The following is a 24,286-nucleotide window of genomic DNA, read 5'->3' as shown; positions in this document are numbered from 1 at the left end:
TGGACTCGAATTCCTGACACCCTCTGTCACCTGATACTCCATCTTAAATGCCAGCCCAATGATAAACTTTGGCTTCTTTGTTCATAAAGTAGTGCCACATAAACACACCAGACCAGATATTATAGAAAACTGGCTTGTATATCACAAGTCTAAGTTCTTTTCAGTACTAAGATCCTTTTTCTTAGGCTTTGGAACTTATGAGTTGGAAAAGGCAGTTTTAAATCTTTCCATAGTAACAGAACAAGAGTTCAATATTGGTATGCAAATGTCGGAAGCTTTTCAGTCAAAAGTTAATAGCCTCTGCTGGACTTGAAAATCTTCTTGCCCTGGACACACTGACAGCCCAAGAAAGAGGAGCTTGTGCCATCACTGATGAAGCATGCTGCTTCTATGTAAATCACTTGGGACAAATAGTGTCTAATCTGCACCTTTTGAAGACAAGATAAACACTCTCCATCAGATAAATGAGGCTCAGCCATTCTATTGGACTGACCTATTCCCAGGGATGGGAGACTGATTTAACGGGATATGGGGAAATGTGCTTAGATTTGTTATTTTCTGTTTATTCATCCTCATTCTAATCTATGTTCTTCTCTCCCTTTGCAGATCCCTTGCCACTCAGCTGCTAACCCAATTCGTCTCTCCACAGCCACTAACTCAGAGTTTATGTGAAACTTCTAGGGAAGTTTCAGACAGGGGAATGAAGGAGTTCAGAGCATGTCACCCCAAAATATGTCACTTTGGCATATTGAATATTTTCAGTTAAAGGCATTTGAGAAACAGCTGGTGCTAGAAGGGCACTCTGACCTTCCCTTTTCTTCCTGAAGGAGATTAAAAAATTCCCATGTAAAAGATGCCCTCCCTACATCAGGAGGAAAATATTTTTATCACCAGAGACGGGAAATTGGACCAAAAAATCCATACAAACAAACCTTGTTAAACTAACCCTTATCTTCCTAGTCATTTCTCCACAATTTACTACCCCTAACCAAACCTCTTTGTCTTACTTGTTTCTTTTTCTAAAAGGTAGAAAAGCTTTCTGCCCCGGTCACTTCCTCAGGTCTTCATTCTCTTGTGAAGGTTCCCATGTACATGTAAAAAAAAAACCAAAAAAACCCTAAAAACCACTTCTATGCTTTTCTCCTGTTAACCTGTCTTATGTCAATTTAATTCTTACGCTCAGCTGGAGACCCAAAGAGAGTAGAAGAGAATTTTCCCTTGCCTACAATGGTAAATCATTTTCTTTCTGCTAACATTCTAATGCCAAGGGGGATCACACTCCCAAACCCCTGGATGATTCTTAAATTCACTCCTTTGAGGTACATACAAAATTCTCACGTTTTGCTCTCTGGCCCCTTTAGAAACTTACGCTCATACTTATGATGTCAACCTCATTAGGGCTGTTTCCAGAATTTAATCAAATAAGTGTAACATGCTAAGGACAGTACAAAACCCATTAAAGCAGGCTCTTTTAAAACCTTGGCATAAGGACCCAAAAGGAATACAGGGATAAGGAGAGGCGACCATGGGCACTTCCAAGGTGGAATCCATCACCTGTCAGGCATGGGACGTGAAGTGACTTCCGGTCCGGCCAGAGAGTATTTCTTCTAGCGAAACCTGAATAACCGGCTTCCCACCTGGACGCTGCAGGGCGGAGCGGGCGGGCAACTTCCCCCGCCTCCAGGTGGAGACGTCGCTGTCTGTCCTCAGTCACTGAGGAAGCGGACCGACGGGCAGCGCCTGCGCGCTGGAAGGGGCGGGTACAGGGCCCATTTCCGGGGTGGGTACAGGGCCCATTTCCGGGGCGGGGAACAGCGCATGCGTGGGAGGGAGGGTGGGTTGGACTTCGTCCACTTTTCCGGGGAGGTGAGCGCGGAAGAGCGGGAGCTGAGGATTTCTGGCTACTCAGATTGTGGCGCGGCGACTGCTGTAAGATGGAGGTGGGCTCGGCGGCCGAAGATGGTCGGGAAGGTCCCCGGGAGCGGCGAGGCTTGGGTGAAGCCGAGAGGCCGCAGCAGAACCACGAAGTGCGGCCTCAGTCCGGGGCAGACCGGTTACCAAAACATTCCTACTGGTTGGATCTCTGGCTCTTCGTCCTCTTAGACGTGGTGTTGTTTTTCTTCGTGTATTTTTTGCCCTGGTGAGTACTCTTAACGCAGCGTTCAAGTGGTAAGGGGCTTAGAGACCATCTACCCCAGTTTGGGGAGGTGGGTGCGGGAGAGGCGAGGACATTGCATTACGGAAAGTTACGGCCTGTTCACCATCATCCAGCTGGCGAGTGGCAGGATCGGGTAGGCGCGGGAGTGGAACGAAGACCAGAGTGAAAATGTCCTTCCTTGGCACCTCAGTTGAGGGTGTTCAGATGAGGTGTAGAGGAAACTTGGCTTCATAATTTTTTTGTTCTGTGTTGGGAGGAAACCGGCTGGGTTTGAGTCCCTGCCCTACCACGAAGAAACTGGAGACGTTATTTGGCTTTTTGGAGCTTTATATTCACATTTACCATTTGGGACCAATAGTACCTAGGTCATAGGGGTGTGGTGTTGTGGCGTGGTGTTCTAGATCAATCGCTAACTTATCTAAAAGCGATTTATTTGCATATTGCCTGGCAGCAGTCAGCGCTCAGCTAAAGCTACTGTTACTGTACAACGGTTTGACCGTGAGCAGGCCGTGCACGGTTATCTCAGATAGGTCCAGAACTGGACTCTTGACTTCTTACTCAAATGACCTTATTTTTCAGTGTTCCCATTTCAGTAAATGTTAACTTTATTCACTCACTTCTTCTCCCGGAAGCCTGGGTCTCATTTTTTGATTTCCCGCTTTGCTTCATATACACACCCGCTCACTCCACACCACCAACTGATAAGTCACAAAACTCTAGATTCCATTTGGAAAATCCATGCTCTCCATTTTCATTGCCACCTCCTCTGAGAAGACAGTTTTGGCAGAGGATAAAGAAAGGGAACTTAGAGAAGGGGGTTGGGGGAGCAGAACAAGAAGGAGGACACAGGACTGAGATGATAACAAGGGACAAGTTCAGGAGAGGAGCAGTCAGCTGAAGGAGGAAAAGCGGTGCAGCTCATTTAGTCATTAAACAGCTCCTTTGGACTTTGGAGCTAATCGTTTACTCACTGTAAGTTAATTTCTCTCAGTCATCATGCTTATTGAATTTGCGGTAATTATGTCTTCTTTTCTCACCCCCAGTCCCCAATTTTGGCAAAAATTTGGGCATAAACTCACTGTCCGTGAGGCCCCATTGTCTCTGATTCCTTGGATTTCTTGAATGGTGTGGCCGAGGGTTCAGTGGGACAAAAGGAAGATGGATGTTTCTATAAAATCCTCTGTCAAGTCATTTGTAAAGGAGAATCTTTCCACCCACTCCTGATATCTGGTAGAGTGATACTTCAAATGTAGTGTTTTGTTTGTTTTAAATGATCTGAATTTTCAGCTCTGGATAGAAAATGGAAGACTTATAAAGAATAGTCAGGCCTTTTTTTGCTCTTATCAATATGAAAATCATTTAGGAATAGGCAAATGACTATGACAATCAAAGTTTTCAGAAGTTGGCATAAAGTATTTAAAGGGAAAGAAAAAGGAAACATTGTTGACAATTATTTGGTTTTTACAGAATGGTTTGCCTGATACCTAAATTAAGAATTTTGGCTCCTGGAGTGGATCCTGAAAATGACTACAAACTTCTTGAATGAAGAAGACAGGATTGTGCACCAGAAGAATTTCAAACTCTAAGGGACCTTCATTTCATTTTACACATTCTGTTATTCTTTGGGGGGACTATATTAAATGGGTAATGATCTCAGCCATTCATAGCTAAGTTCTTAAAACTCAGCTCTGATTCATGTTTTAAAACTTTTTACAGATTATCTGGTGGCTTTACAGGGGCTGCACATAAAAAGTATTTATACATATACCCATTAGGAAATATATTAATGTTTTTCCTTTAACATTTTAAGGGTTGGCCAAGGTTTAGTATGATGCAAATAATATGGTGAAATAATAAGGTGAAATATTTATAAATAAATTATCCAAAAGCAAGGGAAGGATTTTGAAAAAAGGAGTTAAAAGCTATACAGAAAATGCAGGCCCACAATGTATTTGCTGTAAGTGCCAGTTTAATTTTTAGATTAAGTGGACCTCTGTTATGGTTGCTAGGTTGGTACAATCTTAGAGAAAGTATATAATATCCAGTAATGGAAGGCTAGAGTGCATGTCCTTTTACCTGGATGCTTCCCCTCACTTTTAAGCTCTTGAACTCTGTAAAGTAGGACTGTGTGTTTCAAACCTAATTTTTATTGTGGTTGCATTAAGAATGCTTGTGGCCAAAACATGTTTATTATAATGTCTGTAATTTACTTTAATACTCCAGCAAAGTCACCATATTTACTCATTGAGCAAATGTTTGAGCACTTACTGTGGGCCAGGTACAGCACTGAACAAAACAGAGAAAAATCCTTGCCTTTATGGAGCTTACATTCTTATCTAAATATGTTAACAAGAATTTATTTCCCAGGAGTGATCAGCTAGTATTTAATCAAAAAGGTCACATTCCCAAAGCAGCTACTATAAGCCCTTCAGAAGCTATTCCTATTATGTAACAGATGTTAGAAATGGGCTCTTGTCCTTGAAATTGGTGACATTTTATATATTGGAATTGCCTAAATATTTTTCCCGTCCCTTAGAAACAGGGTATAGATCTGGTAAACTCTACATCCTCTATTCTTTAGAATGGCATTTAGGGTTAGTGTGAAATCTGGGATTGATTTTGGAGGCTTTTAGCCTAATGCTGACTATAAGTTTAACAGTTATGCCTTCAGAGAACCTAACAAACCTGCCTGAGGAGAACTTTTTAGGCAAGGTTGAAGCATCTAGAGAAACACACTGGGATTTCATTGAGGGTACCAAACAGATTGTATGAATTGTTTTTGTGCTACTTGCTAATAATTTTGTCCAATAAATGTTGATTGTACAGGTAAATTGGGTCTGATCTTTCGTTTTAACAAATTACCTGTGTGTTAGGTCACACACAAAGATTTATAATCCATACTACCTTTCTGAGCCTAGAATCAGCCTTCTACCACAACTATTGAACATTCTGAAGATTTCTAGTACAGGGAAGATACTACTAAGAAGGAAGATCTTAGTGTTGTGACATGACTGTAAATGGTATCCAAAATGGTGGCAGTATGAGGTTTGAATCTTTCCTACAGATGAAATTGCCTACCACTGAACTGTGCCACCTCAGGGTAATATAGTATACTTGAAGGCTTTTAACTGGGTAAATGGGACACCAAGAAAAATTGGCAAACTTGCTGTAATAAAAATAGAGACATCAAAAGTATTTACATCAATGTGATTTTAGTCTGATAAATTCCTTTGTAAATTTCATAATTTCATATAAGTGAAATGATTGTTTTAATAACCATTTGAAATCAACTGGCCAATGAGCAATTGTGAGGAAGTCTTTAGAGTTCTGTTAACCTGAAAATTTTAGGATGTGAAGTGCTCCATATACCTAGTCCCTAAATGGCATGGGAATACATTCAGAGACTACAGGATATTTAGTAAGGGCATTTAATGTAGAGGTTATTATGCTCTAGGAAAAGGGTCATCAGACTACACTAATGAGCCAAATCTGCCCCACTTGCCTCTCTTTAAAGGCCTGTGAGCCAAGAATGATTTTTAACATCTTAAAATGATTGAAAAAAATCAAGACTATTTCATGATGTGAAATCCAAGTTTCAATGCTTATAAAGTTTTACTGGAACACAGACATGCCCATTCATTTGCATACTGTTATGTAAATGTTATGTTATTCACACTACAGTAGCAGAGTTGAGTAGTTACAGAGATCCTATGGTCCACAACGCCTAAATTATTTACTATCTGGCTCTTTAAAGAAAGTTTGCCTACTCCTGTGGGAACGCTCCTTTAGGCCTTGCTGGAGTTGAACTCTTAGGAGTCTCCTGTGATAAATTTTTTGATCAATGATACTCCAAGTTCACCCCTGAACTTTAAATTGACTTACATTTCCCATAAAATACATAATTCACAGGGGTTAAAGGAAGCCACAGTTTATGAATGCAAAGAAAAGTCCAACCATATTAAATTAAAAATCAGTTTATCGCCCACCCCAAAATTTTGAATCAGAAGAAACTGACTTCACACAAAAATACTCTGAAGTATTTTGAACATTACAATTGTTGGCTGCGTTATTTAAAAAGTTACAAGCAGCTTATAACCAGAAGAAAACATCTATAAAAATAGACACCCTAGAAATAAATTCACATGTGAATGATTAGTAAATACATATTCAATCTATATTTGGAGTGTTGAATCAACAAAAACAAATGGTCAGTTTCTAGTCTGTTAGTACTATAACATGATTCAGGAGGTTTCAACTGGACAGTACTTTAGAAAGAGCCCAAACTGGACGTTTCTATTTGACATTTGCAACTCAATTGTGAGTTGAATCCCATACAAATCTATGAGATTGTTCGTAAGTATCAGAAATCAGTTTAAATGTTTCAAATAATACATTTTCAACTGGACATAAAAACTACACAAAGTTTTTGAAAGCTATTAAAAATACCTGAAGCTCATTTTTCTAGTGTTTTACAATGTTATAAAAGCAGTAATTACAGTGACATTTCAAATACAATTTTACAAACTTTACAATATTTACAACCCCCCCATACTAAAAGCTATGTTAAAAAAAAAGCTTTCTTAAAAGATAAAATTTTATTTAGTTCATATTCAAGTATTTCTAAATTAAGAGAATATAAAGTAATAATCACCTACTGTTATAGCTAGAAAAGGCTATTAAAAACTTCTCTAGGTGGAAGACAAAATTTGGCCAAGATTTGATAACTCAGTGAGCTTAGACTTCTACAAGCAATTATTTTCTGCTTACCTAGAAAATAAGATTCATTTACATTTTGGAATCTTTTTAACAATTTATGGGATTGGTCAAGATATTACATTTACTAATTAGTTTATGGAATTATGTTTTATATATAAAATTCATCTAAATTCTCAATTCTCTAGTGTGGACAATATAAAACTATTCTAAACTACAATTAGTTTACCAGCTTAGTACAAAATTAAATGACAACTATGAAATAAGGCAATTAAAGTACTTATTTTCACTTGTAAGGTCATCATAATAATGGAAAATCCTTTTTTTTTTTTTCTTTTTTAAAGAAAGACTTCTCCATGAAAAGTAGGTGGGGTAAAAATTAAATTATTTGTTTAGAAAAAAGGGAGGGATGCTCAAATTAATACATTTCATTAAAAATTTATATGAAAGGCAAAAATTTAATCTGGAAACCCAGAAAGATTTTCAAATTCAAGAATATGAAAATCACTAAAATGGGCTGACAACCTACAAACAGGTAGTATTATAGCAGGGAAAATTTAGGCAGTCACAGTGATAGTCTTAAAAAGAGGACTATAGGTTAATTCCTAACACTGGTTATTAGCAGCCCAAAGTAAACCAAACCAAAGTAAAAACCTTTCACATTTCATATAAAGTAAGAAAAAATGTAACAAGATAAATAAATATACTAAAGTGAAGTATTTTAACTATTTTTAGCTTACATGACTGAAGTAATGTTTATGAATGCATACAACAATGGATATTCTGAAGATAAAAATTCTAGGAGCAAAATTAAGTGTCTTCTCTTCTGACCTTGAGAATTTAATTAAAAAATTGCTTTATCATTAAGGCTTTTTTCCCCCAAATGCTATCAATTTCATGGGTCGATATATTTTAAGACACTTAAAGGGATCATATGTAGTAGACTATCACAGAAGTCAAAAGCAAATGGGTGAAGTCCTCTTTTGGCTCCCCATTAGAAAGTGCTTCCTCACAAAGCAAATATTGCTTTGACTACACAAGCTACATATCATCTATCTTTCAGTTAGCACAGTTTACCAATCTACATATGAATACTGGTTAGTTTAATACCTATGGGTCTACCAGTCAGAAAATAAAGGGACAAATTACATTTTTACTCAACTGCAGCATATGATAAATGACTTTCTGCATACACCGGATTTTCTATTTTTTGAGGCATGCCAAGACTATTCAGAGGGAATTCCAAAATATCCAATAAGTAGATCTTCACAAAATATCTGTATAGAAAGTTAAAGTGATTAATGACTTAAAAATTGCCATGGTTTTAATTTCATATAGCCCTAGGTTCGGTCAGTTGATTCCTAGTTAATGGCCTCAGAAGTAAAAGCCTGTCAGTTTCATCATTTATCTATTACAATGTATACCAGGTTTATACCTTTGCTTGGAAGGGCAGTTTGAACCAAGACTACTATGTAACACAGGCCCTAGCCCTCTTTCATTCTGAGAAAGTGAATTATCATTACAAAAGCCACTGCTCTCTGGAAAACAGAGCTTGGGCCTCTGATGGTATTTCAATCTATATGTATCAGTCATGCAGTTATCAACTGAAAAATAGGTAGTTAATGAAACTGTCTCATTGGGACAGGTAGAACTAGAGTCTATTTCTGGCTGGCAAGAAGCACCAACAGCTGTACCCGAGTCTGCCTGAAAATCATTAGCTGAAGAGCTGGACGGGGTGTTTGATGTGTTGCCGACGTACTCTTTTGCTTGAAATGTTTCCTTAAGTCTTTCATCATTCATATATGTACTCACTTCTAAACCTGGTTCTGAAGCTGTACTTAAACTGTGCTTTGGAAGACTAGAAGAATTAGCTTTAAACATCTCTGCTGGTTTGACAGCAGGTGGAGCATCATTTTTCCCTGACGGTGGCACACTGGTTATAGCATATTTCTTTGGTGGCAGAGGGGGTGGGGTATTCTGGCCAACAAGTTCTGGCATCTGACAACCATCAGATCTGCAGGGTGACTGAATGAGATGTTCCCTGGATAGAGAGTTGTCAGAGTAACACTGTTCCATCATATTCTGCTGCTGGATGAGGGGAGCAGTTCCTGGCTTTAACCCCACAGTTCTCATGTGTGAAGACCACAGTGAAGATGGTGAGACTGTTCCGTTACTGTTCACTCTCTTTCCAGAAGCAGAATTATCATCAACGTGAAAAAGCAAACCTGTTCTCTCAGAATTTTCTATATTAAGCCAGTCAGAAAATTTGCATTCACTTGATTTTTCAAGTTTCTGTTCATCTGACTGGTGGGTATGCTCTCTTGCTGTATGGTCCTTGAGTATTTGTGGACTGGATGAAGGGAATAAGTTTCCATTGGTTTCACGTATATGTGACCTGAAAAACAAAAACAAAGCTAAAATGCCATACACAAATATGCAAAATTGGAGGGAAAACAAACATCTGTCCTGTAGTTTAACTTCCCAATACAGCACTTATGTTATTTGTGTAACATAGCAGAAATGGAAAGATATTTGCAACCATTAACAATTTACACTCTCTGAATCCAAAATCTTTATGCCAGAATACATAAATGTTTATCAGAAACATCCGTCATTACCAAGATCAGATTTATAACTAGAAGTATAATTTAAAAAGCAAATTTCAGAGAATTCCCTGGCAGTCCAGTGGTTAGGACTCGGCGCTTTCACTGCTCAGGCCCAGGTTCAATCCCTGGTCGGGCAACTAAGATGCCACAAGCCACACGGTGCAGCCCAAAAAAAGAAAAAATTCAACTTAAAAACACTGAAATTACATTTATTGTGATAAAATGTAGCACAGACTTAAGAAAAATGTTACTAGCAAACAATTCAATATTCTAAAACACTTCCCACCCAAAGTTTATAGCAATAGAGGTACTTTAATTTTGATATATAATGCTATAAGGATAATATACTAATTAAAAATAATTTAGTTAATCAAAGACTACCTTTATTTAAGTAATAGTTAACTTCTAAGGTGATGAAAAATGATATCACATTGCAAATTATTTATCTTCATATGATTATTTTTCTCATGTGAATTGCATAAAATTCAATTAGAACACAAAGATGAAAAGAGTTGAGGCTCTGCTAAGTAGATAAGAGCTATATTCAAATCTCCACTCCGTTGCTTTGGCCAAATTACTTAATCTAAGCCCCAAATTTTCTCTTTTGTAAAATACCATACATCTCAAAAGAATGCTGTGAGGATTAAAACAAACAATCATATATTGTACAAGGTACTTTGTAGGCCCCCTATCATTAAGGTTTACATCCTTTTAATGATCCCCAATAAAACATGCATCATAATACTCTAGACCAGCAGTCCCCAACCTTTTTTGGCACCAGCGACCAGTTTCGTGGAAGACAATTTTTGCACTGACTCGGGAGGGGGGGGGTGTGGTTCACGCGGTAATGCGAGCAATGGGGAGAGGCAGATGAATCTTTGCTCACTCGGCCGCCACTCACCTCCTGCTGTGCGGCCCGGTTCCAGTATCAGTCTGCAATCCGGGGCTTGGGGACCCCTGCTCTAGACCCATTGCTTTCAGAGTAGTGATAGGTAGTATGCCTTTCTGATAAAGAGTTCCTATAATACATGCATTTAATTTAAAACATTTTAGTACTACAAATAGCTAGGATTACCTTTTTATCAAAGGATTCTTTATTTGTAGATATGATTCTGGGTGGGACTCATAAGATTTATAGGCTACTTCCAGGTTCTTGAGTTCTTTTCTAAAGCCTGAAGAAGGGAATGAGAAAAAATTATTTACGTGATCTTTTAGAATTTACTCCCTCTATACTTCTCCATAATTTACAAAAGATTTTCTATAATCAGGTAATTCTCTTCCAAATTAACAGATGAAAACTAACTCTTCAAGCCTCAGCTCAAATAATACCTCTTTCCTGAACCCTTTATACACAATAATGGCTCTTTCCTCAATTTATTATCTCTTGAAAATGTCAGCAATCCCTGAAAAGTGTTATTCTAGATGGGTCGTGTGGAGCTGTGCTTCCGTTTACTCTTTACTGATAAAATGGTGAGAAAATCCTACATTTGGAGACAGATGGCTTGAGTTGAAGTTTGGATTCACAGCTTATTGGTTGGTAACTTTATATTCCTAAAACCAACTTTACAAACTTATACCACCTTACAGTCTAGGTTTCTGCCTTTACGTAATGAGATGCCGATATCTATTTTACCAACCTCACAAATATTAGGAACATCAACTGAATTAAAATGGGTGGGAGGGTATTATGATAACATAAAATGTTATCCCACCACTAACTAGCTTCCATTTATTGACTGCTTACTCAAGTTGTAAGAAGCTGATAATAATTATTTCATTTAATCTTTACAATTGAACACCTTTTTACTTGAAAAGACAATGAACGAACTTCAGTTATTCAGACTTGGGTATTTGGCAGAAATTTTCTTGAAAATAAAAGAAGTGAACCTGCCACTTCGAATAAAACAACTGGCAGTATTTATTGCCAATGATAACATTTAACCTTTTAGATGAAAGTAAGAGTTTTGGAAAACTTGTATTTACCACCATGAGTTTTGTAGTTTTCCAATAATTATAAAGACTTCCGATAATATCTGTGGTGATATTTTAAAATGTGTTCTTTAAAAATATATATACAGAGAGAAATGGGATTTGCCTGGCAGTCCAGTGGTTAAGATTCCTCACTCCCACTTCAGGGGGCATGGGTTTGATCCCTGGTTTGGGAACTAAGATCCCGCGTGCGGCATGACACAGCCAAAAAAAAAAAAAAAAAAAAAGATATATAAAGAAATGTATCCGGATAAGGGACCTGGAAGACAGAATGGTGGCATTCACTGCTACAGAACAGAATAAAGAAAAAAGAACGAAAAGAAATGAAGACAGCCTAAGAGGTCTCTGAGACAACATTAAATGCAATAACATTCGCATTATAGGGGTCCCAGAAGGAGAAGAGAGAGAGAAAGGACCCGAGAAAATATTTGAAGAGATTATAGTCGAATACTTCCCTAACATGGGAAAGGAAATAGCCACTCAAGTCCAGGAAGCGCAGAGAGTCCCATACAGGATAAACCTACGGAGAAACACGCCGAGACACACAGTAATCAAACTGGCAAAAATTAAAGACAAAGAAAAACTGTTGAACACAGCAAGGGAAAAACGACAAATAACATACAAGGGAACTCCCATAAGGTTAACAGCTGATTTCTCAGCAGAAACTCTACAAGCCAGAAGGGAGTGGCATGATATACTTAAAGTGATGAAAGGGAAGAATCTACAACCAAGATTACTCTACCCGGCAAGGATCTCATTCAGATTCAATGGAGAAATCAAAAGCTTTACAGACAAGCAAAAGCTAAGAGAATTCAGCACCACCAAACCAGCTCTACAACAAATGCTAAAGGAACTTCTCTAAGTGGGAAACATAAGAGAAGAAAAGGACCTACGAAAACAAACCCAAAACAATTAAGAAAATGGTCACAAGAACATATATATCAATAATTATCTTAAACGTGAATGGATTAAATGCTCCAACCAAAAGACACAGGCTTGCTGAATGGATACAAAAACAAGACCCATATATATGCAGTCTACAAGAGACCCACTTTAGACCTAGGGACACATACAGACTGAAGGTGAGGGGATGGAAAAAGATATTCCATGCAAATGGAAATCAAAAGAAAGCTGCAGCAGCAATACTCATATCAGATAAAATAGACTTTAAAATAAAGAATGTTACAAGAGACAAGGAAGAACACTACATAATGATCAAGGGATCAATCCAAGAAGAAGATATAACAATTATAAATATATATGCACCCAACATAGGAGCACCTCAAAACATAAGGCAAATGCTAACAGCTATAAAACAGGAAATTGACAGTAACACAGTCATAGTGGGGGACGTTAACACCTCACTTACACCAATGGAGAGATCATCCAAAATGAAAATAAATAAGGAAACAGAAGCTTTAAATGACACAATAGACCAGATAGATTTAATTAATATTTATAGGACATTCCATCCAAAAACAGCAGATTACACTTTCTTCTCAAGTGCGCACGGAACATTCTCCAGGATAGATCACGTCTTGGGTCACAAATCAAGCTTCAGTAAATTTAAGAAAATTGAAATCATATCAAGCATCTTTTCTGACCACAACGCTATGAGATTAGAAATGAATTACAGGGGAAAAAAATGTAAAAAAAACATACACATGGAGGCTAAACAATACGTTACTAAATAACCAAGAGATCACTGAAGAAATCAAAGAGGAAATCAAAAATACCTAGAGACAAATGACAACGAAAACACGACAATCCAAAACCTATGGGATGCAGCAAAAGCAGTTCTGAGAGGGAAGTTTATAGCTATGCAAGCCTACCTCAAGAAACAAGACAAATCTCAAATAAACAACCTAACCTTACACCTAAAGGAACTAGAGCAAAAGAACAAACAAAACCCAAAGTTAGCAGAAGGAATCATAAAGATCAGAGCAGAAATAAATGAAATAGAAACAAAGAAAACAAAAGTAAAGATCAATAAAAATAAAAGCTGGTTCTTTGAGAAGAAAAACAAAATTGATAAGCCATTAGCAAGACTCATCAAGAAAAAAGAGGGAGAGGACTCAAATCAATAAAGTTAAAAATGAAAAAGGAGAAGCTACAAAAGACACTGCAGAAATACAAAGCATCCTAAAAGACTACTACAAGCAACTCTATGCCAACAAAATGGACAACCTGGAAGAAATGGACAAATTCTTAGAAAGGTATAACCTTCCAAGACTGCACCAGGAAAAAATAGAAAATATGAACAGACCAATCACAAGTAATGAAATTGAAACTGTAATCAAAAATCTTCCAAGAAACAAAAGTCCAGGACCAGATGGCTTCACAGGTGAATTCTATCAAACATTTAGAGAAGAGTTAACACCCATCCTTCTCAAACTCTTCCAAAAAATTGCAGAGGAAGGAACACTCCCAAACTCATTCTACGAGGCCACTATCACCCTGATACCAAAACCAGACAAAGATACTACAAAAAAAGAAAATTACAGACCAATATCACTGATGAATATAGATGCAAAAATCCTCAACAAAATACTAGCAAACAGAATCCAACAACACATTAAAAGGATCATACACCACGATCAAGTGGGATTTATCCCAGGGATGCAAGGATTCTTCAATATATGCAAATAAATTAATGTGATACACCACATTAACAAACTGAAGAATAAAAACCATATGATCATCTCAATAGATGCAGAAAAAGCTTTTGACAAAATTCAACACCCATTTACGATAAAAACTCTCCAGAAAGTGGGCATAGAGGGAACCTACCTCAACATAATAAAGGCCATATATGACAAACCCACAGCAAACATCATTCTCAATGGTGAAAAACTGAAAGCATTTCCTCTAAGATCAGGAAAGAGTCAAGGATGTCCAATCTCACCACTGTTATTCAACATAGATTTGGAAGTCCTAGACACAGCAATCAGAGAAGAAAAAGAAATAAAAGGAATCCAAATTGGAAAAGAAGGAGTAAAACTGTCACTGTTTGCAGATGACATGATACTATACATAGAGAATCCTAAAGATGCCACCAGAAAACTGCTAGAGCTAATCAATGAATTTGGTAAAGTTGCAGGATACAAAATTAATCCAAGGAAATCTCTTGCATTCCTATACAGTAATGATGAAAAATCTGAAAGAGAAATTAAGGAAACACTCCCATTTACCATTGCAAAAAAAAGAATAAAATACCTAGGAATAAACCTACCTAGGGAGACAAAAGACCTGTATGCAGAAAACTATAAGACACTGATGAAAGAAATTAAAGATGATACCAACAGATGGAGAGATATACCATGTTCTTGGACTGGAAGAATCAATATTGTGAAAATGACTACACTACCCAAAGCAATCTACAGATTCAATGCAATCCCTATCAAACTACCACTGGCATTTTTCACGGAACTAGAACAAAAAATTTCACAATTTGTATGGAGACACAAAAGACCCCAAATAGCCAAAGCAGTCTTGAGGGAAAAAAACGGAGCTGGAGGAATCAGACTCCCTGACTTCAGACTATACTAAAAAGCTACAGTAATCAAGACAATATGGTACTGGAACAAAAACAGAAACATAGATCAATGGAACAAGATAGAAAGCCCAGAGATAAACCCACGCACCTATGGTCAACTAATCTATGACAAAGGAGGCAAGGATATACAATGGAGAAAAGACAGTCTCTTCAATAAGTGGTGCTGGGAAAACTGGACAGCTACATCTAAAAGAATGAAATTAGAACACTCCCTAACACCATACACAAAAATAAATTCAAAATGTATTAGAGACCTAAATGTAAGACCAGACACTATAAAACTCTTAGAGGAAAACATAGGAAGAACACTCTTTGACATGAATCACAGCAAGACCTTTTTTGATCCACCTCCTAGAGTAATGGTAATAAAAACAAAAATAAACGCATGGGACCTAATGAAACTTAAAAGCTTTTGCACAGCAAAGGAAACCATAAGCAAGATGAAAAGACAACCCTCAGAATGGGAGAAAATGTTTGCAAACGAATTAACGGACAAAGGATTAATCTCCAAAATATGTAAACAGCTCATGCAGCTCAATATTAAAGAAACAAACAACCCAATCCAAAAATGGGCAGAAGACCTAAATAGACATTTCTCCAAAGAAGACATACAGATGGCCAAGAAGCACATGAAAAGATGCTCAACATCACTAATTATTAGAGAAATGCAAACAAAAACTACAATGAGGTGTCACCTCACACCAGTTAGAATGGGCATCATCAGAAAATCTACAAACAACAAATGCTGGAGAGGGTGTGGAGAAAAGGGAACCCTCTTGCACTGCTGGTGGGAATGTAAATTGATACAGCCACTATGGAGAACAGTATGGAGGTTCCTTAAAAAACTAAAAATAGAATTACCATATGATCCAGCAATCCCACTATTGGGCATATACCCAGAGAAAACCATAATTCAAAAAGACACATGCACCCCAATGTTCACTGCAGCACTATTTACAATAGCCAGGTCATGGAAGCAACCTAAATGCCCGATGACAGACGAATGGATAAAGAAGATGTGGTACATATATACAATGGAATATTACTCCGCCATAAAAAGGAACGAAATGGAGTCATTTGTTGAGACGTGGATGGATCTAGAGAGTGTCATACAGAGTGAAGTAAGTCAGAAAGAGAAAAACAAATATCGTATATTAACACATGTATGTGGAACCTAGAAAAATGGTGCAGATGAACTGGTTTGCAGGGCAGAAGTGGAGACACAGATGTAGAGAACAAATGTATGGACACCAAGGGGGGAAATCGGTGGGGGGGTGGGGATGGTGGTGTGCTGAATTGGGTGATTGGGATTGACATGTATACACTGATATGTATAAAACTGATGACTAATAAGAATCTGCTGTATAAAAAAATAAATAAAATAAAATTCAAAAGTTCAAAAAAAAATCAGTTTGAAACAAGAAGCATTGTAGGTATAAAGTTATCAAAAAAAAATAAATAAAATATATGTATCAACATTTGGAAGACTTGCATAATTTAGCAAACCAATATTTTCCAAATGAGGATACATGGATGTTTCAAAATCATGTGTGAGTAAAGGATTTATTCATTCTTTAAATGAATAAATAAAATATTTAAGATTTTCAGTTTTAATGCCTAATACAGCGAATCTTAATAGATATAGCAACAAAAGCTATTTGAGGTCCTCAATACCTTTTGAAAACAACTGTTCCAGTTGATTGCAAATAGGTGTCTTTTTAAAATCTGAGTCACAACTATTCTGTAAAACTTCCCTTTTTATAACCAAGGAATTGAGACTTAGGGAAATGAAGTGACCTAACCAATGCCACATAGGTGGTTCAGTGGCAACACTCAAGCAAACCCAGGATTAACTGCAAAGCCAGTGCTCTTTCTACTACCTGCAGGCTCTCTTTCACGTATGCCTAAAACACAAGGTCATTATACAGAATCTCCTTCTGATGAAATTAGGCCATTAGTATGAACATCAAATAACAGGATATACTTTAACGTGCTGATGCCCACAGAAGATACCAAAATATATGGCATTAGCTTGAATATTCAATTCATCGCCTATACTTCTGTACAATTCCAGTAAATTTTTCTGTATTTTCCCTTATTTTTAGTTGACCTTTTCATCATGTTAATTTATTTCAGTTTCCTCTCATTCTCATGCTTCTAGTCTACTGTACACCAAATCTGTGAACTGAAGATTGCAAAGAAAACAAAATCAAGTTATTAAAAAAGCAACTTTTATTTTTTAAACAATAACAGATAACTTTATCTTAGATGCCTTTTTATCTCTAAATTGATGTTCTAGGTACATTTTTTAAAACTACCCTGTCACTCAAAATTCAACTGGAACCTATAGTTGATCATAACATCTAAATATTACCCTATTTTAAAAATCTATATTGGTTATTATATGGCTCTGCGAGTTAAATCTTAGAAGTAATTTCCAAGGAAGAGTAATGTAATATACATGAGAAATTAATACCCTATATGCCATATTGCTCACACAGTAAATGGCAGCTCCCAATAAAAATGAAAAACACACTGTTTTTTCTTCTTTTAAATCACCCCCACACCGTCCACCATATTCCCAACTCACTGATCCAGGACAAAGTAAATATAAACTGAGACAAATTCTTCTTACCTTCCCCTCCGCCAACCTATTTCTATATCTACCAAGTGCCATACTAATAAAGTCTCAAAAATAAAAGGCATGAATTGGGCGATTGGGATTGACATGTATACACTAATGTGTATAAAACTGTTGACTAATAAGAACCTGCAGTATAAAAATAAAACAAAATAAAAACAACTAATACTAAACTTTCTTTGGGTTATTTGTATAGAAATATGTTAATATAAATGTTTCAGACATTACATGAAATTTCTAAAATTCTTAAATGTTCTGGTATAATGTTATAAGTCATAATTCTAGTTATTACTTTAAAATGTATATCTCAGAAATAACTAAATTTCCTTGTCAATTGCATTATTATGAACTTTCATCAAATCTTTAACTGTGGTCATTTTTAAGTCTTTTGTCATTTACAGACAGTTCTGGGTGTACTCTGATGCTTTTGCAAAAATGTTCCTATAAAAGGGTTTCATCTTCAAGGAATTCATGGAAAAGACTCTGACAAGTACAGGTTTCTGGTCACTGACTATACTGCTGAACTGAATGAATAAGCATTTTCAGAACTCTAATGGAAAACTGATGAATTCATAAAAGTGCTAACAAAAGATCAAGATGAAAAAAAAATTAATTACATGGGACTGAGTGAACTGATGAGGATGATTATAATTTTTGTGGCTTTCTGTTTGAATAAAAAATAAATAAATAAAAATAAAAGGCAATATAATATATCACAGAGAGTCTTATGACCCTGTAACCTTGACACACTGCCTGAGGCTCAAAAACTAAGCCTCCCTCTTAAGTGAAGTACGTCAGACAGAGAAAAACAAATATCATATGATATCACTTATATGTGGAATCTAAAAAAATGACACAAATGAACTTATTTACAAAACAGACTCACAGATATAGAAAACAAACTTATGGTTGCCAAAGGGGAAAGCAGAGGGTGGGGGAGGGAAGTAAATTAAAGAGTTTGGGATTAACATACACACACTACTATACGTGAAATAGATAAACAACGGGGACCTGCTGTACAGCACAGGGAACTCTACTCAGCATCTTGTAATAACCTATAATGGAAAAGAAGCTGGAAAAGAATAGATATATATATATACATGTATAACTGAATCACTTTGCTGTACCCCTGAAACTAACACATTATAAATTATACTTCAATTTTAAAAATGGTTGTTAAAAAAAAAAACTAAGCCTCTCTGATAGCTACTTTATGACTAAAAAAAAAAAAGTAATATCAGAAAGAATCTTGATTATTTTTCAACCTTTAAAGTCTGAAAAATTTGTAAGTTAAAGTTACATTATAATTTCCCACCCACTGTGATTTTAACTTTGGAATGTTTATTTACTTTTTAGCTTATCCATAACTTCAAGTTTAATGTTCACAAATACAAAAAAAAGTAAATACTTAATTCTTAAAGATTTCTTTACTTTTATTAAAGTATCCACGCAATGGGCAGCAGGAGGCAGCAGAGGTTTTATAAATATGTTTGAAATTTTAATATCACTATGGCAGGCATTCAACCAAGTGGTTTGACTTCAGAATTCCAACTAACTTAAAAATAGATGTGTTATTTTTCTCTTCTGCTGACATAGACATCCATGTGTCTTTACTGGGAATTTTGGTTTCAGGTTCTTTGCAAATGTAAGATAGTCAGATTTTAACACTTGGCACAGAAAATACTTCAACATCAAGGCAAGAAGCTTTAATTAATAATGCTAATTTTGGTACTGTATATAAAAAACCTAAAGCCCAATAGTCAAGAAATCAAAATATATATACTTAATCCGAAAAGGTGACCTAGATTTAAAACAGACTTACATAGCAAGAAAACCAAACTGCTAGTCTAGACACTGTAATCCTCATTCTTGTTGTATAGGAAGATTTCAGACTATGATAATAATACTGCAATTACAAAGTCTAAACATTCAAGAGCAATAACCTAATCAATGACCTGATTTACTATAAAAAGAGAGTTAAGCAAAATTTGAATACTTTAGGAAAAAAATCACAAAACTTTAACTATATAAATATTTCTGGCTAAATTTACTACATGCCAAGAGGAACAGAGATATACTTTAATATGTAATAATCTACCCTATCAGATACTAAATTTGGGGATGATACAAAATAAAAAGGCAAGAGTCAGTAACTTCTTTCCTCACTGGGATTATAATTTAAAGAAAGAGAAAATAATGCTATTTTGCTACAAATTAAATTTCAATACTGAAAGTTTATGGTTTTAAAAAACATAAACCTTTGGTGGTGCTGGGCCACAGCAACTGCCTCTCAATGGTCTATGAAACTCTTAGAGAAAATAAATTTAGTATGCACAGAAACAAAACCAACTGTTAAAAGTACCTGATTCTTCAGATATACTTTCTAAATGAATATACTCTGGAGTTTGCAAAAAACACCTTAGATGAAATAAACTTATGTATACGAATAAACTCTTCCAATAAAATTTTTTTCATTTACTAATTTTAGGACTTAACAACATTAAGGGTAGTATATTTCACTTAACATAATGGAGGTACAGATTTTTTTACAATAAGAATTAAGGGAATTAACAGAGTTTTCTGACCACTGATTAACTTCTTTCACTCTTCCTTGTCATTTGCAAGATCAAGATTCTCATCTTGAACTAAAACCCTGACTTCTATGATTAACTGAGATTTAGCCAAGTATTACAGACCCCAAAGTAAATGGCAAAAGTTTTTTGAAAGACCTAGTAATTCCTCTGTGATTTGTTATTTACAATCTATAAATATCCTAACACGTATTTATTTCAGTAGATAACCTTACTCCATAGAGAAAAGGGTCCATTAGGTATGAACTCCTTCAACTGACTCATCTAACACAATACACACTGAATGGTACCGATACTCACCTTTATCTCTCCCATTACAGAAAAACTACTACTCCCTTAATTCAAAGCCTTCCTTGTTCCATTCTCACTCTACCTCCAGAGATCTTATTCCATTAATTACTGTTCTGTTCTATTCTTATCTTCACACCTTTCTCATCCTCTGTACGTCATTAGTTCCTTACCCTCTGTAACATAAATGCAAAACGAAGCTCTTGGTTTCATTTTTCTCCTTTAGGTAGGGCTTCTTTACTATTCACAGCAAGGGTTTTTGACAGACATGTGCATTTATTTACTTCTCTTATTTACTTTTTATTCTACTGTAACCTTTTTTCAAAAAACTTTTAATAATTTCAAAAAGTTCAGAGAAGTTGAAAGATATACCTACCTGCATATCCTTTACTCAGATTCACCTATTATTAACATTTTACCCCACTTCTTTTTCTAAACCATTTGGGAGTAAGTTACAAACATCATGGCCCTTTACTTCTAAACACTTCAGTTCTACCTCAGTCTTGCTTCTACTCTAATGTTCCTTCTATTCTAATGTTCCTCTAATACTGCTTTTACTAGGTCACTAAGGACTTACTAATTGCTAAACCAAACTTGGACTTTTTAATCCTTATTCTGCTTAATCTGGGATCACTTTTCTTTTTGAAGCTCTCCATTTTCCCAGTTTCCGTGTGGTAACTCCCTCTCCTGTATTTTCTCATACTTTCCAGCTACTCCTCACTCTTTTCCAAAGTTGCTCCTTCTCTCTACTCTTAGCTCATCTCTTTTAGTCAGCAAACCCCATGTTTCTTCCTTTGTCTATTTTTTTCCCCTGAAATCTCCCATCTTCCTGCATGATGTTGTCCACGTCTACCGCATTCAATTCCCATATATGTTGATGGCTACCAATACATAATCTTTCCTGCATTCCAGACGTTTGTTCCTAACTAACCTACTTACCTAGATGACAAGCCAAACAAACCCAAAAATATATTTGCCATCCTCTCTCACCCCCAAAATTTGTCCCTTTTTCCTATATTCCTCCATTTGGTAAATGGTGAATCCAACTTATGTAAGACCCAAATACGGCCACCCCCAGCTTTCTCCTTTTCCCCCACTGTGCACATCTGTCACAGAAAGTGACTCCACTGTCCACACATTCTTATAATCTCTCAAATCTTCTTTCTTGACATTGATACTGCCTTAGTTTATACCCTCATCTTTTCTCTCCTAGGCTATTAAAGTATTCATCTAAATAATTTTTCTCCCACTGCTCCAAATTCACCCCCCTACACTGCCACCAAAGAGTCCTTTCTAAATGCAAACTGGAGTACGCTACTCTCCTTGTCCTTAGGTGCCTTTCCATTTACTTTTTAGGATTTAAAAATAGCATAAAAGTTTCATCATGCTTTGGCTTCTCTCTATCCTCTAACCATCATCTCACAATTTCCATGTATGCATTCCAGCCTTGCATATAACAAACTAGCTGTATTCTTCCAATATGTGATAGTTTCTCCTGACCATGTGCTTTTGAACATGTCATTTCTTCTGTTTTGAATGTAATTTAAGGCATCTGACATTCTCCCCATTAGTGACCCATTTTTAAAAGAGGAGCTAAAATAATCTAAGTGGCATTGTGGAATTTCGACAATGTTCCCAAATAATAGCTTTAGGCAGTGTAGGTATGTTTGTTTGCAACAGAATCCATAAATGTAACAGGCTATATAATATCTCTATCAATGAAAACTATCAGTGAGATAATTACAATGGCATTGTTATAGATTTTAAGTTCTCTACCATCACATAAACTTGTACAGACTAATACTGAAAGCTGACTTAAATGTCAAACAAAATATGAAAATAAAAAAATTTCTAAGGTTTCTTAACTTTGTAAAAGTCTTTTACCTATGGATAGAAAGTGATTCTTCAGGTCAATAATGTAAGTGTACCCCCATTTTATAATTAAGAAGTAGGAGATATCCAAGAAAATCATACCAAACCACAAAAAATTAAACTGTGCCTTACTGAAAAAAAGGAAAAAATCCACGCAGGGCCAGTTCTTAGCTTGGAAAAAAAATTCCTATACCCACTTTAACATGTTCTCAGTCAAAGACTAGGGGAGGGAAATACACATACAGATACCATAAGGCATGAACATTAATAAAGTTTCCCTAAGCAAACACTAGCTTAAAGAACTATGGTAGGCTTTGAAGTTTATTAAATAAGAAATAATTTTAATATAATGCAATTTATGTAGTTAAATAAAACGTGGGGTACATAAAACCACAACAAGATACCACTTTACACCCCTTAGGATGGCAATTCTCCAAAAAAACACCCCAGAAAATAACAAGTATTGGTGAGGATGTGAAGAACTTGGAACCTCTGCACTGCTGGTGGAAATGTAAAATAGTGCAGCTGCCGTGGAAAACAGAATGGTGGTTCCTCAAAAAACTAAACAGAGAATTGCCACAGGATCCAGCAATTGTGCTTCTGGGTATATACTCAAAAGAACTGAAAGCAGGGATTTCAGATATTTGTACACTAATATACATAGGGGCATTATATACAATAGCCAAAAGGTAGAAACAACCCAAATGTCCATCAACAGACGAATGAATAAACAAAATGTGTTACATCATATAATGTAATATTATTCAGCCTTAAAAGGAATGAAATTCTGATACATGGATGAACACTGAAGACGTTGTGCTAAGTGAAATAAGCCAGTCTCAAAAAGACAAATACTGCATGATTTCACTTATATGAGGTACCTAGAGTAGTCAAATTCAAAGAGACAGAAAGTAGAACGGAGGTTGCAGGGGCCACGGGAGGGGGAAATGGGGAGTTGTTTAAAGGGTACAGTTTCATTTGAGATTAAAGAATTATGGAGATAGATGGTAGTGATGGTGGCAAAACAATGCGCATGTACTTAATATCAGACAATTGTAACTTAAAAATGGTTAGAATGACAAATTCTGTGGTCTGTATTTTACCACAATAAAAAAAAATTAGTTTTAATTGGCTACATACATACTATTTCATATTAAGTGGGGAAACCCAGAATAAAGCTATTATAGCAATGCACTCCTAACCATCGAAATTTCTATGACCTTGTGTTTTTATTAATATCAGGAAGCAAGCATCATTTTATAAAGAGCACTGAACTTGCAGTTATTGTTCAGTTTTTACTGACTTCTGCTGTTGATTTCTGGCCAGCCTTTTACTGTTTCCTGTAATACGTGGTTACCAGACTTTTATCAGATTTTTTAAACAGGCGAGACATTTTATATGGGAAAGGAAGGTTATTTCCTTAATATAAGTGTTTCCTTCTGATATTATACCATTTGATGAAAACAAAATAATTAAACATTTAATCATATTCAATATCTGCAACGTAAAAAATAATCTCCACAAAAGCCTTAAGGATGATAAAGACTAAAAACAAACTTTAAAATGTGTTCTTCATGGCTGTTTTTTATCGTGAAAAATTATAGCCCTTCTAATCCTCTGAATTCTAAAATTTGAAGACAATGACTTTGACTCCAACCTCAATAATCCCCCTGCTCATCATTTTCCTTGTTTCCTGTTCCCCAAATCCTTCAGGTATAACCTCTGAGTAACAATGCCGAATTCTGTATACAAACATCTAATTTTCTTTGCTTCTGGGCTGCTATGTGTTGCTAACAAATCACCTATAATAATGTCACACCATTACATATTTATTGTTTCCAAAGTGAACTTTTCTAGCAGGCTGTTTATCAA

The 24,286-nt window shown here is 36.0% G+C and overlaps 2 protein-coding genes and 1 long non-coding RNA gene across 10 annotated transcripts in view; 1 reads left to right on the top strand and 2 right to left on the bottom strand.

Annotated features, from left to right (window-relative positions):
• Window positions 1–1,747, bottom strand: part of LOC309661352 — a 161,509-nt gene extending 159,762 nt beyond the window's left edge. For 2 of the 7 annotated variants that reach the window (XR_014263971.1, XR_014263972.1), the window contains exon 1: window positions 1,555–1,746. This is a non-coding gene — a long non-coding RNA (uncharacterized lncRNA). Of the gene's footprint in view, window positions 1–1,554 lie in introns of all 7 variants that reach the window. The other 5 variants (XR_014263973.1, XR_014263974.1, XR_014263970.1 and 2 more) reach the window with 4 other exon arrangements.
• A 76-nt stretch (window positions 1,748–1,823) lies between these two features.
• Window positions 1,824–4,989, top strand: ARLN (allregulin). Of its 2 annotated transcripts, none has more exons than XM_082463093.1 (2): window positions 1,824–2,140; window positions 3,202–3,619. In XM_082463093.1, exons 1-2 carry the CDS (start codon window positions 1,935–1,937, stop codon window positions 3,278–3,280), a joined length of 285 nt encoding a protein of 94 aa, XP_082319219.1. In that variant the 5' UTR covers window positions 1,824–1,934; the 3' UTR covers window positions 3,281–3,619. The 2 variants fall into 2 exon arrangements, with proteins under 2 accessions (XP_082319219.1, XP_082319220.1); XM_082463094.1 differs by lacking the exon at window positions 3,202–3,619 and adding an exon at window positions 3,626–4,989 and having other exon boundaries at window positions 1,829–2,140.
• A 1,318-nt stretch (window positions 4,990–6,307) lies between these two features.
• USP53 (ubiquitin specific peptidase 53) overlaps window positions 6,308–24,286 on the bottom strand; it is a 73,251-nt gene continuing 55,272 nt past the window's right edge. Inside the window, exons 16-17 of the mRNA XM_082462767.1 lie at window positions 10,553–10,649; window positions 6,308–9,266 (exon numbers count right to left, since the gene is read on the bottom strand). Coding sequence (XP_082318893.1) covers window positions 8,276–9,266; window positions 10,553–10,649 — 1,088 coding nt within the window. The 3' untranslated portion in view covers window positions 6,308–8,275. The remainder of the gene's footprint in view (window positions 9,267–10,552; window positions 10,650–24,286) is intronic.

Source organism: Balaenoptera physalus (genome assembly GCF_965194825.1).
Source record: "Balaenoptera physalus genome assembly, chromosome: 5".
NCBI lineage: Eukaryota > Metazoa > Chordata > Mammalia > Artiodactyla > Balaenopteridae > Balaenoptera > Balaenoptera physalus.
Note: the sequence above shows the minus strand (reverse complement) of the source record. Positions and strands in the feature narration are given on the sequence as shown.